Source organism: Lagenorhynchus albirostris, chromosome 4, assembly GCF_949774975.1.
Source record: "Lagenorhynchus albirostris chromosome 4, mLagAlb1.1, whole genome shotgun sequence".
NCBI lineage: Eukaryota > Metazoa > Chordata > Mammalia > Artiodactyla > Delphinidae > Lagenorhynchus > Lagenorhynchus albirostris.
Genome location: NC_083098.1, coordinates 46,852,674 through 46,872,495, shown reverse-complemented (window position 1 = coordinate 46,872,495; position 19,822 = coordinate 46,852,674). Strand labels below are relative to the sequence as shown.

At 40.6% G+C, this 19,822-nt stretch overlaps 1 protein-coding gene across 3 annotated transcripts in view; it reads right to left on the bottom strand.

Moving 5' to 3' along the window:
* The window catches only part of SCARB2 (scavenger receptor class B member 2), a 68,378-nt gene that overhangs the window by 19,358 nt on the left and 29,198 nt on the right, over nt 1-19,822 (bottom strand). The window contains exons 1-4 of one of the 3 annotated variants that reach the window (XM_060147990.1): nt 12,320-12,375; nt 9,138-9,285; nt 8,138-8,326; nt 2,192-2,283 (exon numbers count right to left, since the gene is read on the bottom strand). In XM_060147990.1, coding sequence (XP_060003973.1) covers nt 2,192-2,283; nt 8,138-8,326; nt 9,138-9,285; nt 12,320-12,366 — 476 coding nt within the window. In that variant the 5' untranslated portion in view covers nt 12,367-12,375. Of the gene's footprint in view, nt 1-2,191; nt 2,284-8,137; nt 8,327-9,137; nt 9,286-12,319; nt 12,376-19,822 lie in introns of those variants that run through there. The other 2 variants (XM_060147988.1, XM_060147989.1) reach the window with 2 other exon arrangements.

The window sequence follows — 19,822 nt, the reverse complement described above, 5'->3', positions numbered from 1 at the left end:
AGACCCAAAGAATGAAAAATAGAAACCTTCAGAATAAAAACACAATAAAAAAGTTTTCTGAAAGAAAAACTCCATATAGGGATAAGCTCTAGACTGTAGGTAGTTGGAAAGAACTGGCTAACTGAAAGATCACTCTAAGGAATTTATACAAATATAAGCTCAGAAAGATTAAAAATTAAAGGATCAAGATACAGAGAATATATCAAGAGGCTCCAATAAATATTTAATAGGAGTTTGTGGGAGGGTAGTGAGAATAGAGTGAATAACAGAGAAGCAATAATTTAAGAGATAATGGCTGAAAGTTTTCCAAAATTTAAGAAAGATACGAGACCTTGGATTGAAAGTATGCCCCAAGGGCCAAATAGAATAAATAAAATAAATTCAAATCTAGATATGTTGCACTAAAACTGCAAAAGGCCAAGGAAGAAGATAGATATCAAAAGCCAATGGAATAACATCTTCATAATTCTGAACTGTCAACCTAGAATTCTATACCCAACTAAAACCATTAACAGCTGAAAGTGCAATAAAGATATTTTTAAATATGCAAAGTCTAAGAAAGTTTACCACCCACAGATCCTCACCGAAGGAACTACTAATAGAGTGTTTCCCAACCTAGTAACATTCTGAGCCTGACTAATTCTTTGTGGGGGACTGTTCCGTACACTGCAGGATGTTTAACAGCATCCCAGGTCTCTACCCAGTAGATGCCAGTAGCAACCTCCAGTTGTGACAACCAAAAATGTGTCCAGGCATCACCAAATGTCCTCTAGAGAGCAAAATTGCCCCTGTTTAAGAACTACTGTACTAATGACCTTCAGCAAGAAGAAAACTAAATCCAAGGGGAAGATGTGAGAAGGAAAAATAATAATAAATTAATAAAATATGTTGGTATATTTAATTATTCACTATAAAAATAATGAAATTTTACTTATATTTGGCTTCCGAAGAAGGTGAAACAAGTTGTAGACAAGAATAACATAGAAGGTGTGGGTATTAAGAAATGGGTAAAGTTATTGTCTCATTTGAAGAAGAGAGATAATAGATAGCTTTAGATTCTGTTAGAAAAAAAATTGTTAAAGACAATCAAAGGGTAGAATAGATATAAACCAGCTAAGAGTGAAAAATAATGTCAAAATGGGTCTCAATATATCAAATAATATATCATTATATCGTAAATGTATCAGTAATTACAACATGTATATAAAAGGATTAAACTCTCCTATTAAAAGGAGAAAGAAAATATGGAAAGAAAATAACAGATTGGGTTTAAAACAAAATCCAGCTATATTCTGTTTACAAGTAAATCTCCCTCCCAGCTCAGTACCCAGTCATCTAGTTAACCCTCCAAAGGCAATACTGTTGCCAGTTTCTCATATTCTTTTAGGGTTCTTATATCCTTGGGAATGTGTGTGTGTGCACGCATGCGCTCCCTCATGCATGTGCAAATGTATGTGTATGTACCTGGATATGTGTGTTTTAAAAAAGTTAAATAAACTTAAAATTTAAAAACAGTTTTTGCTTTACAGAAAAGTTGTGCAGATAATATTCCACGCCAGTTTTTTTGCCTGTATTTCTGGGAAGCTGCGAAGTAAATTTAATGTTCAAGAACAAAATCCCTTTTACCATAGTTCCTGAAGAATTAGCCTCCTTTTCTCTCGAAGATTCCTAATTTCTATGACTTAAAAAAGTCATTCTGCTTTATGTGTGGCTTTATTGCAAGCTGCCTCAGTCCCTATTTGGAGGTAGTTTGTTTATAAATTATAAACATTAAAAATATTTTGAAATGCTATAATGCTGAACTCAAATGTATTTCATCTTAAAAAAATACACAAACAATGCAGAATTACTAAATTAAATTAAAAAAAAGAACCTCTCTCCTTCCCCCAAAACAAGCAGTGATTTGAGAAGTATTTGCGCTGCAGGTACATATCATTCAATGACTAAGCGGAAGAGCAAAACTTTTCATTGGCTTGTGATTCCCAATCTTGATTTACAAGATAATAATTTTACATATTTACACTATATTATTTATATTATAGGATATTTTACATAATTATAGATTTTTTTAATTTATAGGTTTTTCATCCAAAAAATGATAGTGCTGAACTTCTTTGAAATAAAGCAGAAGTGGACGTTCAATTAAATGAAAATTGAAAAAATAATTACACCAATAAATCATTAGACTTACGTTTTTCCATTCCATTCCACAATCTTGGAAAAGTTAAGGTAATTGTCTTCTCCAGTTAGAAAAACATAGTCTCCATCATTAGTCCCATTTTTCTGAAAATAAGTGAATATGGTCATTTATAGTAACTGTGATGGTTCATTCCATGTGTTTACTTGGTTAGGCTATGGTGGCCAGTTGTTTGGTCAAACAATACTCTAGATGTTGCTGTATTTTGTAGATGTGATCAGTTCCGTTTCAGTAAAGGAGATTACTGTTGATAATGTGGGTGGGCTCATTCAATCAGTTGAAGCCTTTAAAAGCAAAGTCTGAGGTTTCCTGGAGAAAAAGGAGTTCTCTTCTTAAGACTGAAACATAGAAATCCTGCCTGGGCTTCCAGCCTGCTGGCCTGTCCTACGGATTTCAGACTTGCCACTTGCCAGGACCCACAAGTGCATAAGACAATTCCTTAATATAAATTCCTGAACAGATATATAGATCTCCATTGACTGTGTTTTTCTAGACAACCCTAACTAATACAGTAACTAACACATTTAATCTGTATGAAACTGCCCTAGTTGGGCCTAACTGAAACTGCCCTATTTGGGCCTAATTGGCTCATGAGACTGAACCACAACTAGGGAATAGAGGAACTATTTTGCTAAATCCCATATTAACCATATTATTACTTTATGGTTTTAAAAAGTATGAGCCCAATTAAATAATGGACAAAGGATTTGAAGAGACATTTCTCCAAAGAAAATATACACATAGCCAATAAGTACATGAAAAGATGCTCAATATTGTCAGTTATTAGAAAAATGCAAATCAAAACCACAATGAGATACAACTTCATACCCATGAGGATGGCAATTAAAAAAAAAGGAAAAGAACAATTGTTAGTGAAGATGTGGAGAAACTAGAGCCTTCCTGCATTGCTGGTAGGAATGTAAAATGTTGCAGTTGCTGTGGAATACAGTTTGGCTGTTCCTCAAAAAGTTAAACATAATGTTGCCAGATGACTCCAAAATTCTACTCCGATGGATATACTCAAGAGAATTCCGCTCCAAGGTTTATATCCAATGGTCATACAAAAACTTGTACACAAATGTCCATCTGCAGCATGATTCACAGTAGCCAGAAAGTAGAAATAAACCAAATATTCATCAACTGAAGAATGGATAAACAAAGTGTGGTATATCCATACAATGGAATATTACTCAGCCGTAAAAAGGAATGAAGTGCTGATACATGCTACAACATGGATGAATCTTCTAAACATTATACTAAATAAAAGAAGCCAGACACAAAAGATCATATATTATATGATTTCAGATGAATTTCATTCCATTTATAGGGATGTCCAGAATAGGCAAATCCATGGAGATAGAAAGTAGATTCGTGGCTACCAGGAGCTGGTGCGAGAGGGAATGGAAATGACTGCTAACAAGTTGTGTTTTTTTGGGGGGGGAGGGGCTGATTAAAATGCTCTGGAATTGTAAAGTGCTGGTGGTTGCGCACCCTTGTGAATATACTAAAAAACACTGAAGTGTACACTTTTAAATGGTGAATTTTATGTTAAGAGAATTATATCTCAATTAAAAAATAAAAAAGCATAAATCTAGGGCCAGGGCCCAATTATACTTTAATAGAAAAAAAGTGGTATTAATATAATCCCATTTTTCAATTAAAGTTTCCTTGAGCTGTATGTTCTTTCCAAGTTACACTTCTTAATGGCACAGACAGACACACGGTACATTCTTACAAGTTCTTCATCTGGGATGGAGCTTTGATTTCTGGGAAATAGCATGGGTTACTCTGAAACATTTAAATGCTTAACCACTTAGTTTAGACCACATCTGAGTTAAATGGAGGACTTCAAGAAGCAACATACATGTATTTATTTTTTAGTATTTTGGTCTGCTTCTTTTCAGTCTTTTTTCTACACAAAATTTGTTTATAGAACTAAGATATATTATATATAACATACACATATAGTATCTGCTATACACAATTTTTATACATATATACAATTGTGTATACATATATACAATTTCTTTACTTATGTGTATAATATATTTCCTGTATTATCGAAAGTTCTTCCTAGGTACAACTTAATGACTCCATAATATTATGTGGAAATAATTTAACCATTTTCTTATTATGAATATTTAGTTTTGAATTGTTTTGTTACTATAATGTATGAATATCTTTATGGCTAAAAACTTTTTCCGTGCTTTTATTTTCTAAATAGACCACTAAAAGTGAAATTGCCAGATAAAAGAACATGAACATTTTTTTTTTTTTTTTGCGGTACGCGGGCCTCTCACTGCTGCGGCCTCTCCCACTGTGGAGCACAGGCTCCGGACGCGCAGGCTCAGCGGCCATGGCTCACTGGCCCAGCTGCTCCGCGGCATGTGGGATCCTCCTGGACTGGGGCATGAACCCGCGTCCGCCGCATCGGCAGGCGGACTCTCAACCACTGCGCCACCAGGGAAGCCCAACATGAACGTTTTTTAAACTTTTGAAACATAGTATCAAGTTGCTCAAGGTCACCCAGTGGAAACAGCAAGATAAATCAGTTTACATTCCCCAAACGCCTTTTGTTAAACTTTGCTTATTGGATCAACAAAAAAGGGGTTTCTTATCTCTTTCCGCATTTCTGTATTCACACTCTTTTTTCATTCAGTCATTTTCCTTAAAAAAAATTCATACTTTTTGTGAATTCTTTTTCAATTTTTTTGCCTACTTGGATTCTTCTTTTTGTCACTTAACACTACTTCACCAACTATGTCAATATATCAACATGGTCCACATACATAATAGTCATGTTGTGTTCCACATATGAAATTTTACATGAGTTTAAGATATGAGAAAGGACTCCTCTTTAAGGGCAACAATATGAACATACAATTTAGAAGCAAATTCACATAAAAAAATGCTGAACCACCAAATTTTAAAAATGCTTGTGTTACTTCTTGAAGTTCTCCAATGAACTCAGATGTGGGTTAAGCTAAGTGGTTAAGCATTTAAATATTTCAGAGTATGTCCAAGAGTTCTCCCCAGCTGTTACTGGCCCAAGAGTCAGACACTGAATGTCAATGCTTCCCTGTTACTTGCTAGAACTTTTGTTATTTGAGAACAAGCAGGAATAAATAGGTTTTGTGTTATTGCAGTAGGGTTGTGGGTTGAATACAAGGAACATATCACTGCAGGAGGTTGAGAAATGTTCTGAGAATAAGACAACATTCATACCACTAGCGTAATACATGCATAATCTATCCTCCCAGTACAATTGGCTGGACTGGCTGACCTCTCAAGGATACTCCCCAGCCACCATCGCTTTAGACATCCAAGAACCCACACTCACTGGGAGGTGCTTGAACTCTCTTGTGCCAAGGAAAACAGAGGTACCCTAAAATCAACGGGTAAAGATTTGCTGATTGCCTTTCCAGTATGCAAATAAGAGCACCCGATATCCAGCCAGGTCCCTTGTTCTCAGGAGCTCTGTGCCAACACTCTGTCTGTATTACCTCATCCTTCTCACTCACACACCCTGTCCCGCACCATTAATTGTTTGGCTGTTTCATCATTAAAGTCTTTGAAGGAAAAGTGTTCAACGGCTTTAACTAAGGTTTTCTTTTTTCATCACAACGTGTATTGGAGCAGGTGGAATGGGCACACAGGCCTAGGGGATCAGAGGGGAATGCGGCAGACGCCACTGGGATTAAGGAAAGATTTGAGGCCGAGCTCAGATGGGTACAGAGCAGGAGGTGCCAGTGAGGTGCAGAAGCCCGTGGTCTGTCCCGGTCTCGAATGAATGACGGCCCAAGTAGGGACCTCTGTGCTGCTGGAGACAGAGTCAGGATTGGCCAGAGCAGATGAACAACTGAACAAAAAACACCTTTGCCTTTTTACCAACAACACTAGAGACAGTTTATTTGGCTCCCAAATGGAAACATATAGCAGTCATTCATATTAATTCAGGGTCTTTATTTTGAGCCAGTCATGGAAGGGGAAAAAGAATAATGGTTCCTAAAATGTGTTGCAACTTATAGTTTGCAAAGCACTTTTGTGGCCTCTCATCTGGCCATTCTAAGCAAACTTTGAAGTGTAGATACCTTTAGCCTCAAGTTATAAATGATGAAGCTGAGGTTCGGGAAAGTCCCATAGCTATTAAGCGAGAAAGTCAGAATGCAAATCCAGGCCCCCTGAGTCTAAGTCTCACGCTCTTTTCCTGCATGTGGGAAATCTACACCAGGTACTAATCTAACTGAGCAATGCCAGGGCTTTTCACTAACAGGGCCTTGTAGAGCTACAGTGGTGCTTGCAAGGAGAGGCAGAGAGGGAAAAAATATAAAGTAAAACCACACATCCTTGCCACGGGAAAGCAAAAGGGCCAATTTTTAAATCTGTCTGTAAATGTGAGTTACATTTTTAACAGGTATTTAAGGATATTAGTTATATAAGTTTGATGAGGTCAGTGTAAAAACAAAAAGCAAGCTATACGATGAAAGTTATCAGAGAAATACTGAGATATTAGGAACAGGATCTACTTGGCAGATGGATGGTAGCCACTGGGACCAAAGGGTGCTTAAGGAAACCTTTGTATCTTTCTGCAGGAAGTTTCCTGGAAATTATTTCTAGGAGGGAGTCTAGTCACAGCTTAACAAGAAATCGGTGCTTCCTCTGGTCCTGTGGAAGCTGGCTCCTGTGAGACGGAAGCGTCTAGCGAACATCTGTTGGGTCTGCTTGCCCAGAGTGAAGGATTTAGGGACCCTATTCCTAGGACCACCCTCCTCTTGCAAAGATAATATTTAAAAGTTGTTCACCATTTCGTTTGAACAGTTTTTAAGTTTTATATATCCCTGAAGGTAGAGGGGCAGTATTATTACCACTAAGCAACTGAAATGCTAAGAGATTACATGACGAGGGTGAGGTTCTCCAGTAGTTAGACCCAGAGAATAACCATAAATTTAAAGATGGGGAAATTCATCATAATTCCATATCCTGTCCTGAACCTACCTCTCTTCCTGAGTTTAAGTTTGTCATTTACCAACCTTCCAGCTATCCATTTTACTCAAGTTTTTTTTTTTGTTTTTTTTGGGGGGGGATAGATTTTTAATTGCTTTTCATTTTAATTCATTGGAAGCTCAGGAAGCAATAACATACGCTTTGAATAATAATTACGTGAATACTGATATTTTGGGGTTCAAGCCAAAGTAAATAAAATCTGCCAAAAATGATACAAAATTCCACTTATAAACAAAAGAAATCATAGACGAGGGACACACAGAGTTTCAAATTATCCAGCCTCTTTCACAAATGTCTAAAAACCTAATAAGTAGCTCCCACTCCTAATGGACTATCACATCCCTATGTAGTTTCTTATTTGCCTCTGTCAGACTGATCCATGGGTTTAGTCTCCAAGTCATCAAAACAAGACTCGGCATTGATCACTGAAATTTATGACACTTTGAAAGACTGTACCCGATTAATGGCACAGCACACTCTATATATTTTTCATAGTGACACTCATTCAAAGTCAGCACTGGTAGCATGTTAAAATTGTGGGATGGGCTTCCCTGGTGGCGCAGTGGTTGAGAGTCCGCCTGCCGATGCGGGGGACACGAGTTCGTGCTCCGGTCTGGGAAGATCCCACATGCCGCGGAGCGGCTGGGCCCGTGAGCCATGGCCGCTGGGCCTGCGCGTCCGGAGCCTGTGCTCCGCAATGGGAGAGGCCACAGCAGTGAGAGAGAGGCCTGCGTACCACAAAAAAAAAAAAAAAAAAAATTTTTTTTTTCCCCTACTAAAGCACTTTCTTATTTTTCCCATACTCTACAAGAGATCTAGAATTCCAAGCAACTTCGGTCTTCTCCTAGAAGAAACCCGAAGTGAAGATAAAATCTGTCTTGGAATGCCCTCCTCCTCAGCTGAACAAAGAATCTGTGAAAAGAAAAATGGACTTACCCCATAGAACAGGCCAAAATAGGGAGAGATGTCAGGTTTTAAAATGTTGATGAGGGATAAGATCTCATCTTTGTAGCCCCAGAGCAATTCATCCACCGTGTGGGTCACAAAGAGCTTCTGCTGATACGCCTTCAACAGGGCCTCGATGAGCTCGTGGAGAAAGGGTAGCTTGGCCCATTCCATGGCGGTCTGAGGAACACAGGCACATTCAGAGAGCAGTGTCCCCACCCCACTCTCCTATTGCCCCTTCAGCAAAGGGGGCTGCAAACGTACATGTAAAACGTTGAGATCAAACAGCTGAGAGGTTAACCAAAGAGCTCCTCTTTGGCTGAGTGTGAAGAATAAGACTCTTCACTTATTGTCCTTTCTCAGTATTACATTTTGTAACTGTCATTTTAGCGTCCTCACTCGCAACTCTCAGAGTTCTCCCAACACCACAGAAGGGGAAAAACTCTTGCAATATATTGGCATCCTTAGCCACAAGGTGGCACCATCTTCCTCCCGATCCGGGTTAGAGGCTGGGTCCCCATAAACTCTGCCCCACTAGCCAGCTGGGCAGGGCCAGACCTGGGATCTAATACTTTCCAGGTCCTGGGTCCACCATAAGTGTCCAGCTGCATATGTAGCGGTCACCCAGGAGTTGGAGTGGGAACCTCAGAGGGGATAGAAGAAGTCTCCTGGGCCTCATATGAACACACAGGAAGAAACGGTGAAAAAAATCCTAAAACTTACATTCTGTCACCATTTGAAAAGACCACATTTGAAAAACCTCAAAAAAAAGTCTGAAACGAACTTTAAAGAAGGGGGAAAATATAAATATATACATACACACACGCACACATATATATATATATATTTTTAAATATATATGTATACACACACACACACACACACACATATATAACTTAATAGCTCCTAAAGGTAAAACCATAATGGCCTTAACTTAGCTTTTTCCTTTCTTCTAAAATCCACAATAATGAGATTTAAAATGCCTACTTACCAGTGCAGGAATATTTAATGTTCTAAGTAAGTCAACTTTAGGGTCTCCAACAGATTTATCTCGTTCAAAAACATAGGCCTTGTTGCTCACGGCAGATATTGTTGTTCCGTTATCTCCAAATTGAATATCTTCTTTGTTTCTGAGTTCCCTAGAAGAAGAGGATTTCGTTTGAAAATAGGCAACACTTTACTAAGTAACACTTTTCCTTTCTTTCAGCATCAAAGTTATTTTCAATATAACATTCCCAGTACAACCCATATTGGGGGAGACTGCAGATACTGACCCCCTAAACACTGGAGATTTAAGCTATAATGTGAAAAGGAAATGAGGCCCCGGAGAGAGGAAAAAAGTATTGTTTTGGGCCTCCCTGGTGGCGCAGTGGTTGAGAGTCTGCCTGCCGATGCAGGGGACACGGGTTCGTGCCCCGGTCCGGGAAGATCCCACATGCCGCGGAGCGGCTGGGCCTGTGAGCCATGGCCGCTGAGCTTGCACGTCCGGAGCCTGTGCTCTGCAACGGGAGAGACCACAACAGTGAGAGGCCCGCGTACAGCAAAAAAAAAAAAAAAAAAAAGTGTTGTTTTCATTCTTTCCCCTCATAATTTGGGAAATGCAATGGTCAAGGGTCACCTTAACTAGGGAATCAAAGCCAGTGAACTCTCTCCTGGGTTATAGTTTGCTCCCGAAATATTTTCAAATTTTTCAGTTCATAAATTCAGTTTCAATTTCAATGTGTTTACCAATGTCTTTTTATTTCTAAGTTGAATTCAATTAAAAATCCATTGAACAAAACGAATGCCTAAGGTTTAGTAAATTAGAGGAGTTCACTCCTGGCTTTGATATCCATTTCAGCTTGGTGCCTGTGACTGCCCCCAGATGAGGTATTAGCAAAGTTGGTAGGAGGTGTCTGGTGCCAGGCCTGAGACTAGGATGAGGGAAGTGATGCACCTGCCTTGGGTACAAAATGTAAGAGGTGCCCAAACACTCAGTAGTCAAAACAAATAATACTTTAATGCAATTTTAAAAGATCAAAATTAATGCTAAAAATTCATGATGAACAAAATATCAAAATTTTATATAAAAACAGGACTGATGTTTTGACAATCAAATGCCTCATGCCAGTCCTGAGTCTGCCTGGTCCATAGTAGATGGTCACTAAATCGCCATGTCTATTCCTTCTCTGCCGCTTACCTGTTCTTCTTCCTGTCTCATCAAGGGCTGTGTTGTCTCACCTGGTAGCCCTGTGTCTCCTGAGCCCTTGAACTGTAGCTAATTGGAACTGAGATGTGTTGTAAGGGTAAAATACATAGCAGATTTCAAAACCAGTACCAAAAAAAAAAAAAAAGAATGTAAAATATCTCAACTTTTTTATATTGATTACATGTTGAAATGATACTATTTATTTTTTAAATTGAAGCATAGTTGCTCTACAATATTATATAAGTTATAGGTGTACAGTACAATACAGTGATTCACAATTTTTAAAGGTTATACTCCACTTATAGTTATTATAAAATATTGGCTATATTCCCTGTGTTGTACAATATATCCCTATAGCTTATTTTATACCTAATAGTTTGTACCTCTTACTCCCCGACCCCTCCCTCCTTCCCTCTCCCTGCTGGTAACCACTAGCTTGTTCTCTATATCCGTGAATCTTTTTTGTTATATGCACTAGTTTGTTGTATTTTTTAGATTCCACAGATGAGTGATATCATACAGTATTTGTCTTTCTCTGACTTATCTCACTTAGCATAATGCTCTCCAAGTCCATCCACACTGCTGTAAATGACAAAATGTTGTTCTTTTTTATGGCTGAGTAGTATTCCATTGTGTGTGTGTGTGTGTGTGTGTGTGTGTGTGTGTGTGTGTGTACCATATCTTCTTTATCCATTCAGAAATGATGCTATTTTAGATGGAATGAGTAAACTAAAAATATATTATTAAAACTAATTGCATCTGTTTCTTTTTATTATTTTTTAATGTGGCTACTAGAAAAACCTGGAATGACATATGTGTTTCACATTATATTTCGATTGAACAGAGCTAATTTAGACAAAGGTACGAAGGCATTAGGCAGTGGGGCTACCACCTTCTCCGGAGGCCTTTCCCAACCACAGCCACACGTGGGGTTTCTCATCCCTTAACACCCATGGAGCCTGGCACTCAGTTATAAAATGCTTAGCGACGTCATTTAGATTGTGAAGAAATTAGCTTGAAGCCTCAGGTAGATTACAAGTAAGCTTAAGAAACTTGTATGCCTCAAATCTTTTCTAGATTTTAAAATAAAAATAGACAAGCAAACAATAAACAAATGCATACCTATACGTAAAGCAGATGAGTCTTCGTTCTTCTCTAGTACTTAGCACCAAGCTACACACAGTAATACAAATATCTGAGACTTGTACAGCTCTTCCAAGGGTTTGACCACACTACGCCATTTGATATCATTTAGTCTTTCTAACAAGCCTGTGGCACACACGGAGCAAGTATTTTCATCCAACTTTTACAGATGGGGACTCAGGGCAGTGGAAGAGTCAGAACCTAAGCTCAAGTCTTCTAATTCTTGCCTAGTACTCTCTCCTCTGAATCAGATGATCTCTCCTAGTAGGTGCTTACTAACTGTCTGTAGGATGAAACCGATGAGTGCCTCTAGCAATTGCCAAATCTAAATAAGTATGAGAGAAAAAAAGTCCACGCTCTTCCGGTTTGCGAGGAATATGTACAAATACTTGTTAAAAGCCTTGTGCAGTTTGCAGTTCGGGGTGTTTGCACTGGACGTTTGGTTGTTAGATACTCACTCGCCTTTCTGCTGGTCAGAGCCCTCATTTTCTTTCCTCTCCTGCACTGGGCAGTGGTGTGGTACCCAATTCCTTTTCCTTGGCCCTGGAATCCTGAGCACAGAGCCTCAGGATGGAAAACACAGTAGACAGACGTTTTCTCCCAGGACGCACAGATGACCCATGGGCTCCTGTGACTTGGGTCTACAAAGCTTCCCCGGCCCCTGCCCCTTTCTTCTTTACACGTTTCCTTGGGATCTGTAACCCACTTTATAGCCTTCCAACACACGCTCTTTTTACTTAAATTAGAGGTTTCTCTTGCTTGCAACCAAAAACCCTCTCATAGAGAAATCATAACCCATGAGGAAACAGAGATTCAGCTAACGTAACTTTCCCAGGACTAACCAAGAAGTGTCAGACCCGGGTTTAGACTCTTGGTAGCCTGACTTCATGTCCAAGGTCTTCCTTGAGACTACACCTAAGTGAATACAAAGGGATTTGTTAGAAGCTGGAGGAAAAGAAGAAATTTCAAAGGCAGATCCCTGTCTGAGCCAAGGCAGGTGCCTGCAGAGAGGGCCCCGCCCCCTCTCTGGTCCCAGAGCCGCCCTCCAGGGAAGGGGAAAGGACAGACTTCTCCAGGAGAAGCTGTGTATAATCGGGGCCCAGGATCCCAGCTTGGCCCTGCTGACCACCAGGGAACTAGAAGTAGAAAAAGCGACCCCAGGGTGAACGCCAGTTTCCTTGCACTCACAGAAAGCTGGGCCCGGCAGTCAAGAGCTGGGATTCAACACAGATTCAGAAGCCAGGGACCAACACTGCCAAGTTTTCTAACTGATGACGAAAATCGATGACCTTCCCAAGACTTTTTGTTGTTTTCACGGAGCCTTAGGTCATACACCTAGAGGCCTGAGTAATTCCAAGTCTAGACCCTGCTTCGTTTATGTCTATGTATGTTTACTGACTTTGAAGATGACTTTTAAAATGTTTTCTTTACTGCTTATCCTGTAAGAACCTGATGTTTTAAAGGGAAATTGCACATGGATGTTCCAATCGCTTTCTGCCTCGTAACTTGACTTGGTTTCTCAATAAACTTCAAAAAGTCAAAGTCAAGGGTTCCCGAACCACAAAAACATTTCATTCCCTTGGCAGGCACAAAGGGTTCATGTCAGGTCACTCAGAGCTAACCAGGAGACTTCCCTCAGTCACCAGCCGTCCTCGGGCATGGCCGACACACAGCCTTTGCTGAGCCATCTAACTGAAGGGAGACAGTGTCACAGGGCTGTCAGGAGTGGCCTCCAGCTCTGCAGAGGCCATGAAAACCAAGGGGAGGGATGGCAAGGGACCTCCGTCTCAAAACAACATGTGACAGTCAGAGGAAACCCAAAAGGCTTCCCCTTCCAAGCACACCTGTCTCGCTGGTGACCCTAGGGAGGTCACAGCAAAAGGAGAGGGAGTTTAGTAACAAGAGCAACAAGTCTCGTTACCCAAATCTCGCGATAGCTGATCAACCATAGTCAGCTAGAGGCAGGGCGCTGTCCTGGTGAACAGCAGACTGAGAGCAAGAAGTGATGGATTAGTGCTTTACTGTACCGGAGAAGACCAAAGAAGCTTCCAGAAATAGAAACAAAATTAAAAAAACAAAAAGGCAAAGCAAAATCGCAGGCCTAGACAATTAATTAAGGAACCATACTTGAAAGTGCCTGGTATAGTCCCTGGTACTTAGTACATACTAATTAATCCTACTGATTGATGTCAAACGCCCCAGGACATCACAGGCGCAGAATACAGTTTACTATTTGTTAATCACAATGATAGCCCTAGTCACTAAGAAAAGGTTGATTATGCCCCATGAACTGTTTAATCTGGCAGGAAAATACATAACTGATTTTACAGATATTTCATTTAAAACGTTTTTTTAAAAGAAGTTCTTACTTTTTAAAACAAAAAAGAATTTTTAACCTATTGAATGTTTAGGCAAAATCTCACCATCACAGAAGGCAAAAAATACGCCTGAGATAAGGAAACCAAAAGGAATAATTTTAATCAATTGGAAAACTAACATCTCTGCAATATCTAATTCCTCAGAGGTGTTGGATAAATTAGATACATTCAATACCACCATATAATCCAATGTCCCAAGTCATTTCTGTTCTCCATTCACCCAATGCTCCCTGTTGAGGATTCCTATAAGAAGTGACTGAACACACTGGGTAGAGTCTGGCTTGAGATCTGATTGTCAGGCTTGCATTCAATCCTGGCTTCATCCGTTACTAACTTCTGTGCCTCAGTTTCCTCATCTGTAAAATGGAAATAACAGCATCCCTTCCTTGTAGGGTTGTTGTGAGAATTAAAGCCACATAAGCTTGTCATCCAGTTAGAACACTACCTGGCACATACTAAGTGCTTTAGGAAACATTAGCTACTAATATCATGTAGGAGGGGGCTTATGCTAAGTTCTTGAGATGGAGAGATGTTAAGACCTGGGTCCTGTCCTCAGCAGAGCAGAGCAGGCTGCCTTTTAAAGGGCTACCTCACATGTAGAAAGAGCTCTGAAGCTGACCCCAAGGTGCTAGGTCGGGGGCAGGCGGGGTGGGCAACTGGAATGGGTGTCCTGAGGGAACACTGGGCAGGAGCACACTTGGTTCCAGAAGGAGTAGGCTTCCCGGGAGTGGGAGGGTGGAGGGGCTCCCAGACAGAGGCAGAGGGAGAGCAAGGCAGGCAGCATCGCACGACAGCACAGGATGTGTTTCCTAAGTGGAGGGTGAGAAAACTGTGGTGGGGCAGAGGATGACGCACTGCAGAGGCGGTTTAGAAAAAGCAGCCGGGACTTCCCTGGTGGCGCAGTGGTTAGGAGTCTGCTTGCCAATGCAGGGGACACGGGTTCGAGCCCTGGTCTGGGACGATCCCGCATGTCGCGGAGCAGGTAGGCCCGTGTGCCGCAGCTCCTGGGCCTGCGCTCTGCAGCCCGTGAGCCACAACTGCTGAGCCCACGCGCCACAACTACTGGCCTGTGCTCCGCAGCAGGGGAGGCCGCCGCGGTGAGAGGCCCGCACACCGCAGCGAAGAGTAGACCCCGCTCCCCGCAGCTAGAGAGGGCCCGCGCGCAGCAATGAAGACCCAACACAGCCAAAAATAGATAAATAAATAAATAAATAAAAAGCTTCTTCCAACTTTGTGTATGTTAAAAAAAAAAAAAGAGCAGCCTGCAGCTCGGGGCATGGCAGGGAAGTGAAGTGCAGTCAGAGTGGATGGGACGACCCGGAAGAGAGGGCAGAGCAGGAAAGCCGGCCAAAGGCGGAGTCTGAACAGCGGGCTGCTGAACTTTCTATCACCACTGCCTTGTCAACTAGGAGAAAGACTGAAAACCCAGAGCCCACAGCAGGACTCGGAGAAAAAGCACTGGGTAGGGGGTGGGCGGTGGCCCATGTTTGTTGGCCATGTATAAGAAACAGCTTCACTGCTGAAGATGGAAATGGTTCCCCGTCCTCCAAGTGTTACCCTGACCCTGCTGGCTCACCCAGGACTCCACATGCATTTAAAACCCACCTGGTCGCCACCTTTTTGTACAGGATAAGAAGCAGATCTTTTTCTATTTTTCTCACTTATGATTTTTTAAAAAACTGATTTATCTAAAGCTATTTCTGTTTCTATTTTGAGAAAAACGGTCCTATCAGAGTAGAGTGAGTCAGGTTTAGAAAAAGAGATAAGCATCCTCTTACAATAATGGAAACAAAAACCATGGCATTTAAATTTTTTTCTACCATCTCTTTGGTATTTAAAAAAATATATATATATATATATATAACTTGGCTCAGAGTTGAGTAAAGGACCAAAGGAATAAGAGTACAGCATTTGAAACTTTAAACTAAGTTCCTATCTTGGCTAAATTGTAAGGAGACAATTAGATCCATAAGAAATTAAATGTGAAAAAAAGAGAACTACAAGAAAACAGACTTGAATATCAAACCTTTGAAGGAAGTGGGACTTTTTAAACTCAGAAATGATAGAAAAGTTCATTACAGAATAGATTTGGTTACATATAAATTTTAAAATTAAAAATGCAAACAAGGGCTTCTCTGGTGGCTCAGTGGTTGAGAGTCCGCCTGCCGTTGCAGGGGACACGGGTTCGTGCCCCGGTCTGGGAAGATACCACATGCCGCGGAGCGGCTAGGCCCGTGAGCCATGGCCATTGAGCCTGCGCGTCCGGAGCCTGTGCTCCACAACGGGAGAGGCCACAACAGCGAGAGGCCCGCGTACCGCAAAAAAAAAAAAAAGCAAACAATAGAGAAACAGTTGCCACAATTGTGACACAGGGTTGACATCGTTATTATATAAAAAGCTTATGGAGTGGCATGAACACACCGGAACCCAGACAGGCAAACTGGCAAAGGATAAGAACTAAGAATGTGGAAACACAATCGGTTGGCAAACATGAGGAGAACATTCAATCCATGCGGTAATCAAAGGATGGAACGAGAACTGATAGACATATCCAAGAAGAAGGGAGTGGTTAAGTATAGTAATATATTTCCTCTATCTCTTGAATATTATCATCACAAAAATATATTTGTATAATGACTAACACATACATGGGAAAATACCTCTGACGTAATATTAAGTGAGTAGAATATACACGTATGTACATGAACATGCATCAGTATAGACAGTATAACCATGTAAAAGTAAGACACAACCATGTGAAAATGACTGAGAATCTATCCATTAGCACTGGTTATCTTTGAGACAGTGAAACCATGGAGGGTAGCAGTAGTTTTTTTATTTTACTTTCCTGTACTTTCAACTTTATCTTTGCTGCTTATATATATTACTTTTATAATATAAAATATATTTTACTCTTTTACAGGTAATGCTATATATGATATTGTACATGTTGATTACTTTATAATCCAGTATTACTTAATGGTCAGTGAATAATAATTAAAAAACACTTAGGAAATACGTGTCCCTCACATCTTTTTCCTTACTATCAAAGCAGTAATAAGACCTTATAAAAGAAATTAACAATCCAAACAGCAAAACTAAGACAGTCAAGGAGAAGATGTTTAATGGGATATTGTAAATTCAGCAAATACATGTTAGAAACACGAAAGTTAGTTGATAGAGCCCTTGGACACATTAATTTTTTAAAAAATTCTTGAAATGCTAAATAGTAGGCAAAATAGAAAAAGAAACCGGACAAAATGAAAAATCTCAAAAAGGTTGCAGAAGCCATTGGATACACAATTTTAGGCAAGTAGGTCACTAAGCAACAGGATCGTGAGGCAAATTAGCTTTGTGTCAACAGAACTGTTCCAGGTCTGCTCCATCCACAGCTTAATAAAAATGTAAATAACACACTACACTCCTTAAACCAGACTGACTGGCTTTTTATCTACGTGTGGAACTTCCACCATCTTTTTCCAAAAACACTAATATTCTGAACTCATGAATACGTGAAAGTCATGGGGAATGTGCCACTGTAAATTGTGTGTCCCATCAATCAGGCCCTGCACGGCCCAGCGTGGCCTCCCCATCTCAGAGACTCCCACCCCAGGCCAGTCCACACTGACCAATGGGGGGCCGCATGCCCTCGCCTTCTTTGCACACACACAGCTGACTCAGTCTGGACGGAACACGTGGGACTATCAAATACTGGGGCAGAGCTACTGGAATGTTCTCTCTTTCCCATGTAGCTAAACAATAGCATAATTAAGTCATAAGTGACAGAGATCAGATCCACCAAATGATTACAAAAGACCCATTAGAGGGGCTGTAGGTCTCCCTAAAAAGCCAGGTTTTCCTACAAATCCCAGTTCACAGCCCACTCAACCCTACTAGGAACACTTAGCAGTTCGTAATGCACATGTGAGTCACTCATTTTCAGGACCCTATTCCCCTTTCCTGAACCTGTCCTTGGGTCCTGGGTTTCCCTGACTCAGTCCTGGGGTTCCAGCTGAGCCACTTGTGTCCTGTGGATTTAAACCACGGCTGAGGATGTTTCATTCACTTATTCTATAGATATTCACTGGACACCGGATATGCAGAGATGAAAGGATTTGGTTCTTTCCTTTCACTTTATCACATACCAGGCAGAGTGCATTCAAAGTCAGGGAAAATCTAGGGGAGAACAGAGAGAGGTGGTGGAGTTCCTTCTTGACTGAGGGAACGGCATGCTTACTGACAGGGTAGGGTGTCTAGGGCTGTAAAATTAATTGGAGTTTGGTTAGAACCGTGCTGTCCACTACGGTAGCCACTAGCCACACGAGGCTATTACACACTTGAACAGTGGTTAGTCCTAAATTCAATGTGCTATAATGTAAAATACACATGGATTTCAAAGACTTCCTATGAAAAAAAAGAATGCAAAGTGCCTTGTTAATAATTCTGAATATTGATTACATGTTTAAATGATACTATTTTAAGTAGTTTGGAGGTAAATGAAATATTCAAATTAATTTCTCCTGTTTCTTTTTACTTTTTTTTTAATGTGACTCCCAGAAAATTTTAAATTACATATGTGGCTCATGTAAAGAAACAAAAATGTTGCCTGCAATTACAGTTCCACAAAGATCAAGCCATCAGCCACTGCAGTAGCCCACCGACAGTGAGCCTGAGGGGCATTCAGGATGGAGAAAAACAGGAAGCATTCTGTGCTTTGGATATCAGCCCCTAGATAGTCAAGGTTCATATCTAAGGAAATATTTCAATGACCCTAGATTCTTGCATCTTCCCATACATAGAAAACAACTTAAATCATTAACTTGAAATGTCTATTCTTTGTGATTAGCAGTAACTTTTTGATGTTCAACTATGTGTTTCTTTCCAGCAAAAAAGTTCACATATATCCTGGCCCCTCCCTTACCTCTTTGGGACAGTTTCTCAGAGCTATCTGAAACGCTGTCTCCTCAGCTATAGGCCTCAGTAAGGCTGAACTCAACTCACAGCTCTTATGTTGTGCCTTTTTTTTTTTTTTTGTCAGCAGTTTTGGCAACCATGAAGACCCAGAGCAGACTTCTCTCCTTCGCCTGAATTCTACAAGGATCCAGAGCCTTGACACCAGCAGGGCCCCTTGTGCCAGTCTGCCTCCTCAACGAGTCCAGACAAATTTAAGTGAGTCTCTCTTGGTACCGGATCTCCCACTCTTAGCTGAAGATCCTGAGTTTATTCAGAGGTTGTTAAATTCCTCACTATGAGGGGTAGGTTATCCTTGAACTTAGGTTCCAGAAGAGGTACCTATATTTGCTCAACTGAAAGACACTGAGGTTGCCCTCAGGTGATAAACACTGGGATGAGTTTGCTCAGCTGAAAGACCCCGAGGAGGCTGGGACTAGGTGATTAAGTAGGAAGCTGACCTGACACCCTTCCTCAATTTGGCTACCTTAACAGACTCTGTCGGGATAAAAGTGAAGATATCACATGAAAGCTTTGCTCAGAGGAAGAGGGACAAGGGTCCTCCCAGTCAGTTATGGCTTTCTCAGGCAACTAAGACATTTATGGGAGTGATGGAAGCAGAGTCCCATAAGGAAACCCACTCATTAGTTTAAAACGTGCTTGTCTGGGGACCATGTATGAGAGTTGGCCACTCACTGATCCCAGCACCAACGGTTGTTTTAGAAGAGACACGTAGAAGAGCAGAAGTGACTCTAGGGTAACACCTAGAGGGGTTAAGCTCACAAGCAGCACATTGCCCATCACACAATTTCATTAGTAAATTTTATTCCTGACAAATTCAACTTTAAAATAGGAAACAGTTTCTCAAACAGAGAAATGAGGGGTATCAGAAAGCCAACCTCCAACTAACAACTAAAACCCAGCCAGGTTTAGGGATGTACAGAATTTATACTTGCAAGGACTTAAGTGAGAACTAAGGAAATCTCACCCTAAAAATGGCTGAGAAGGGGCTCTTTT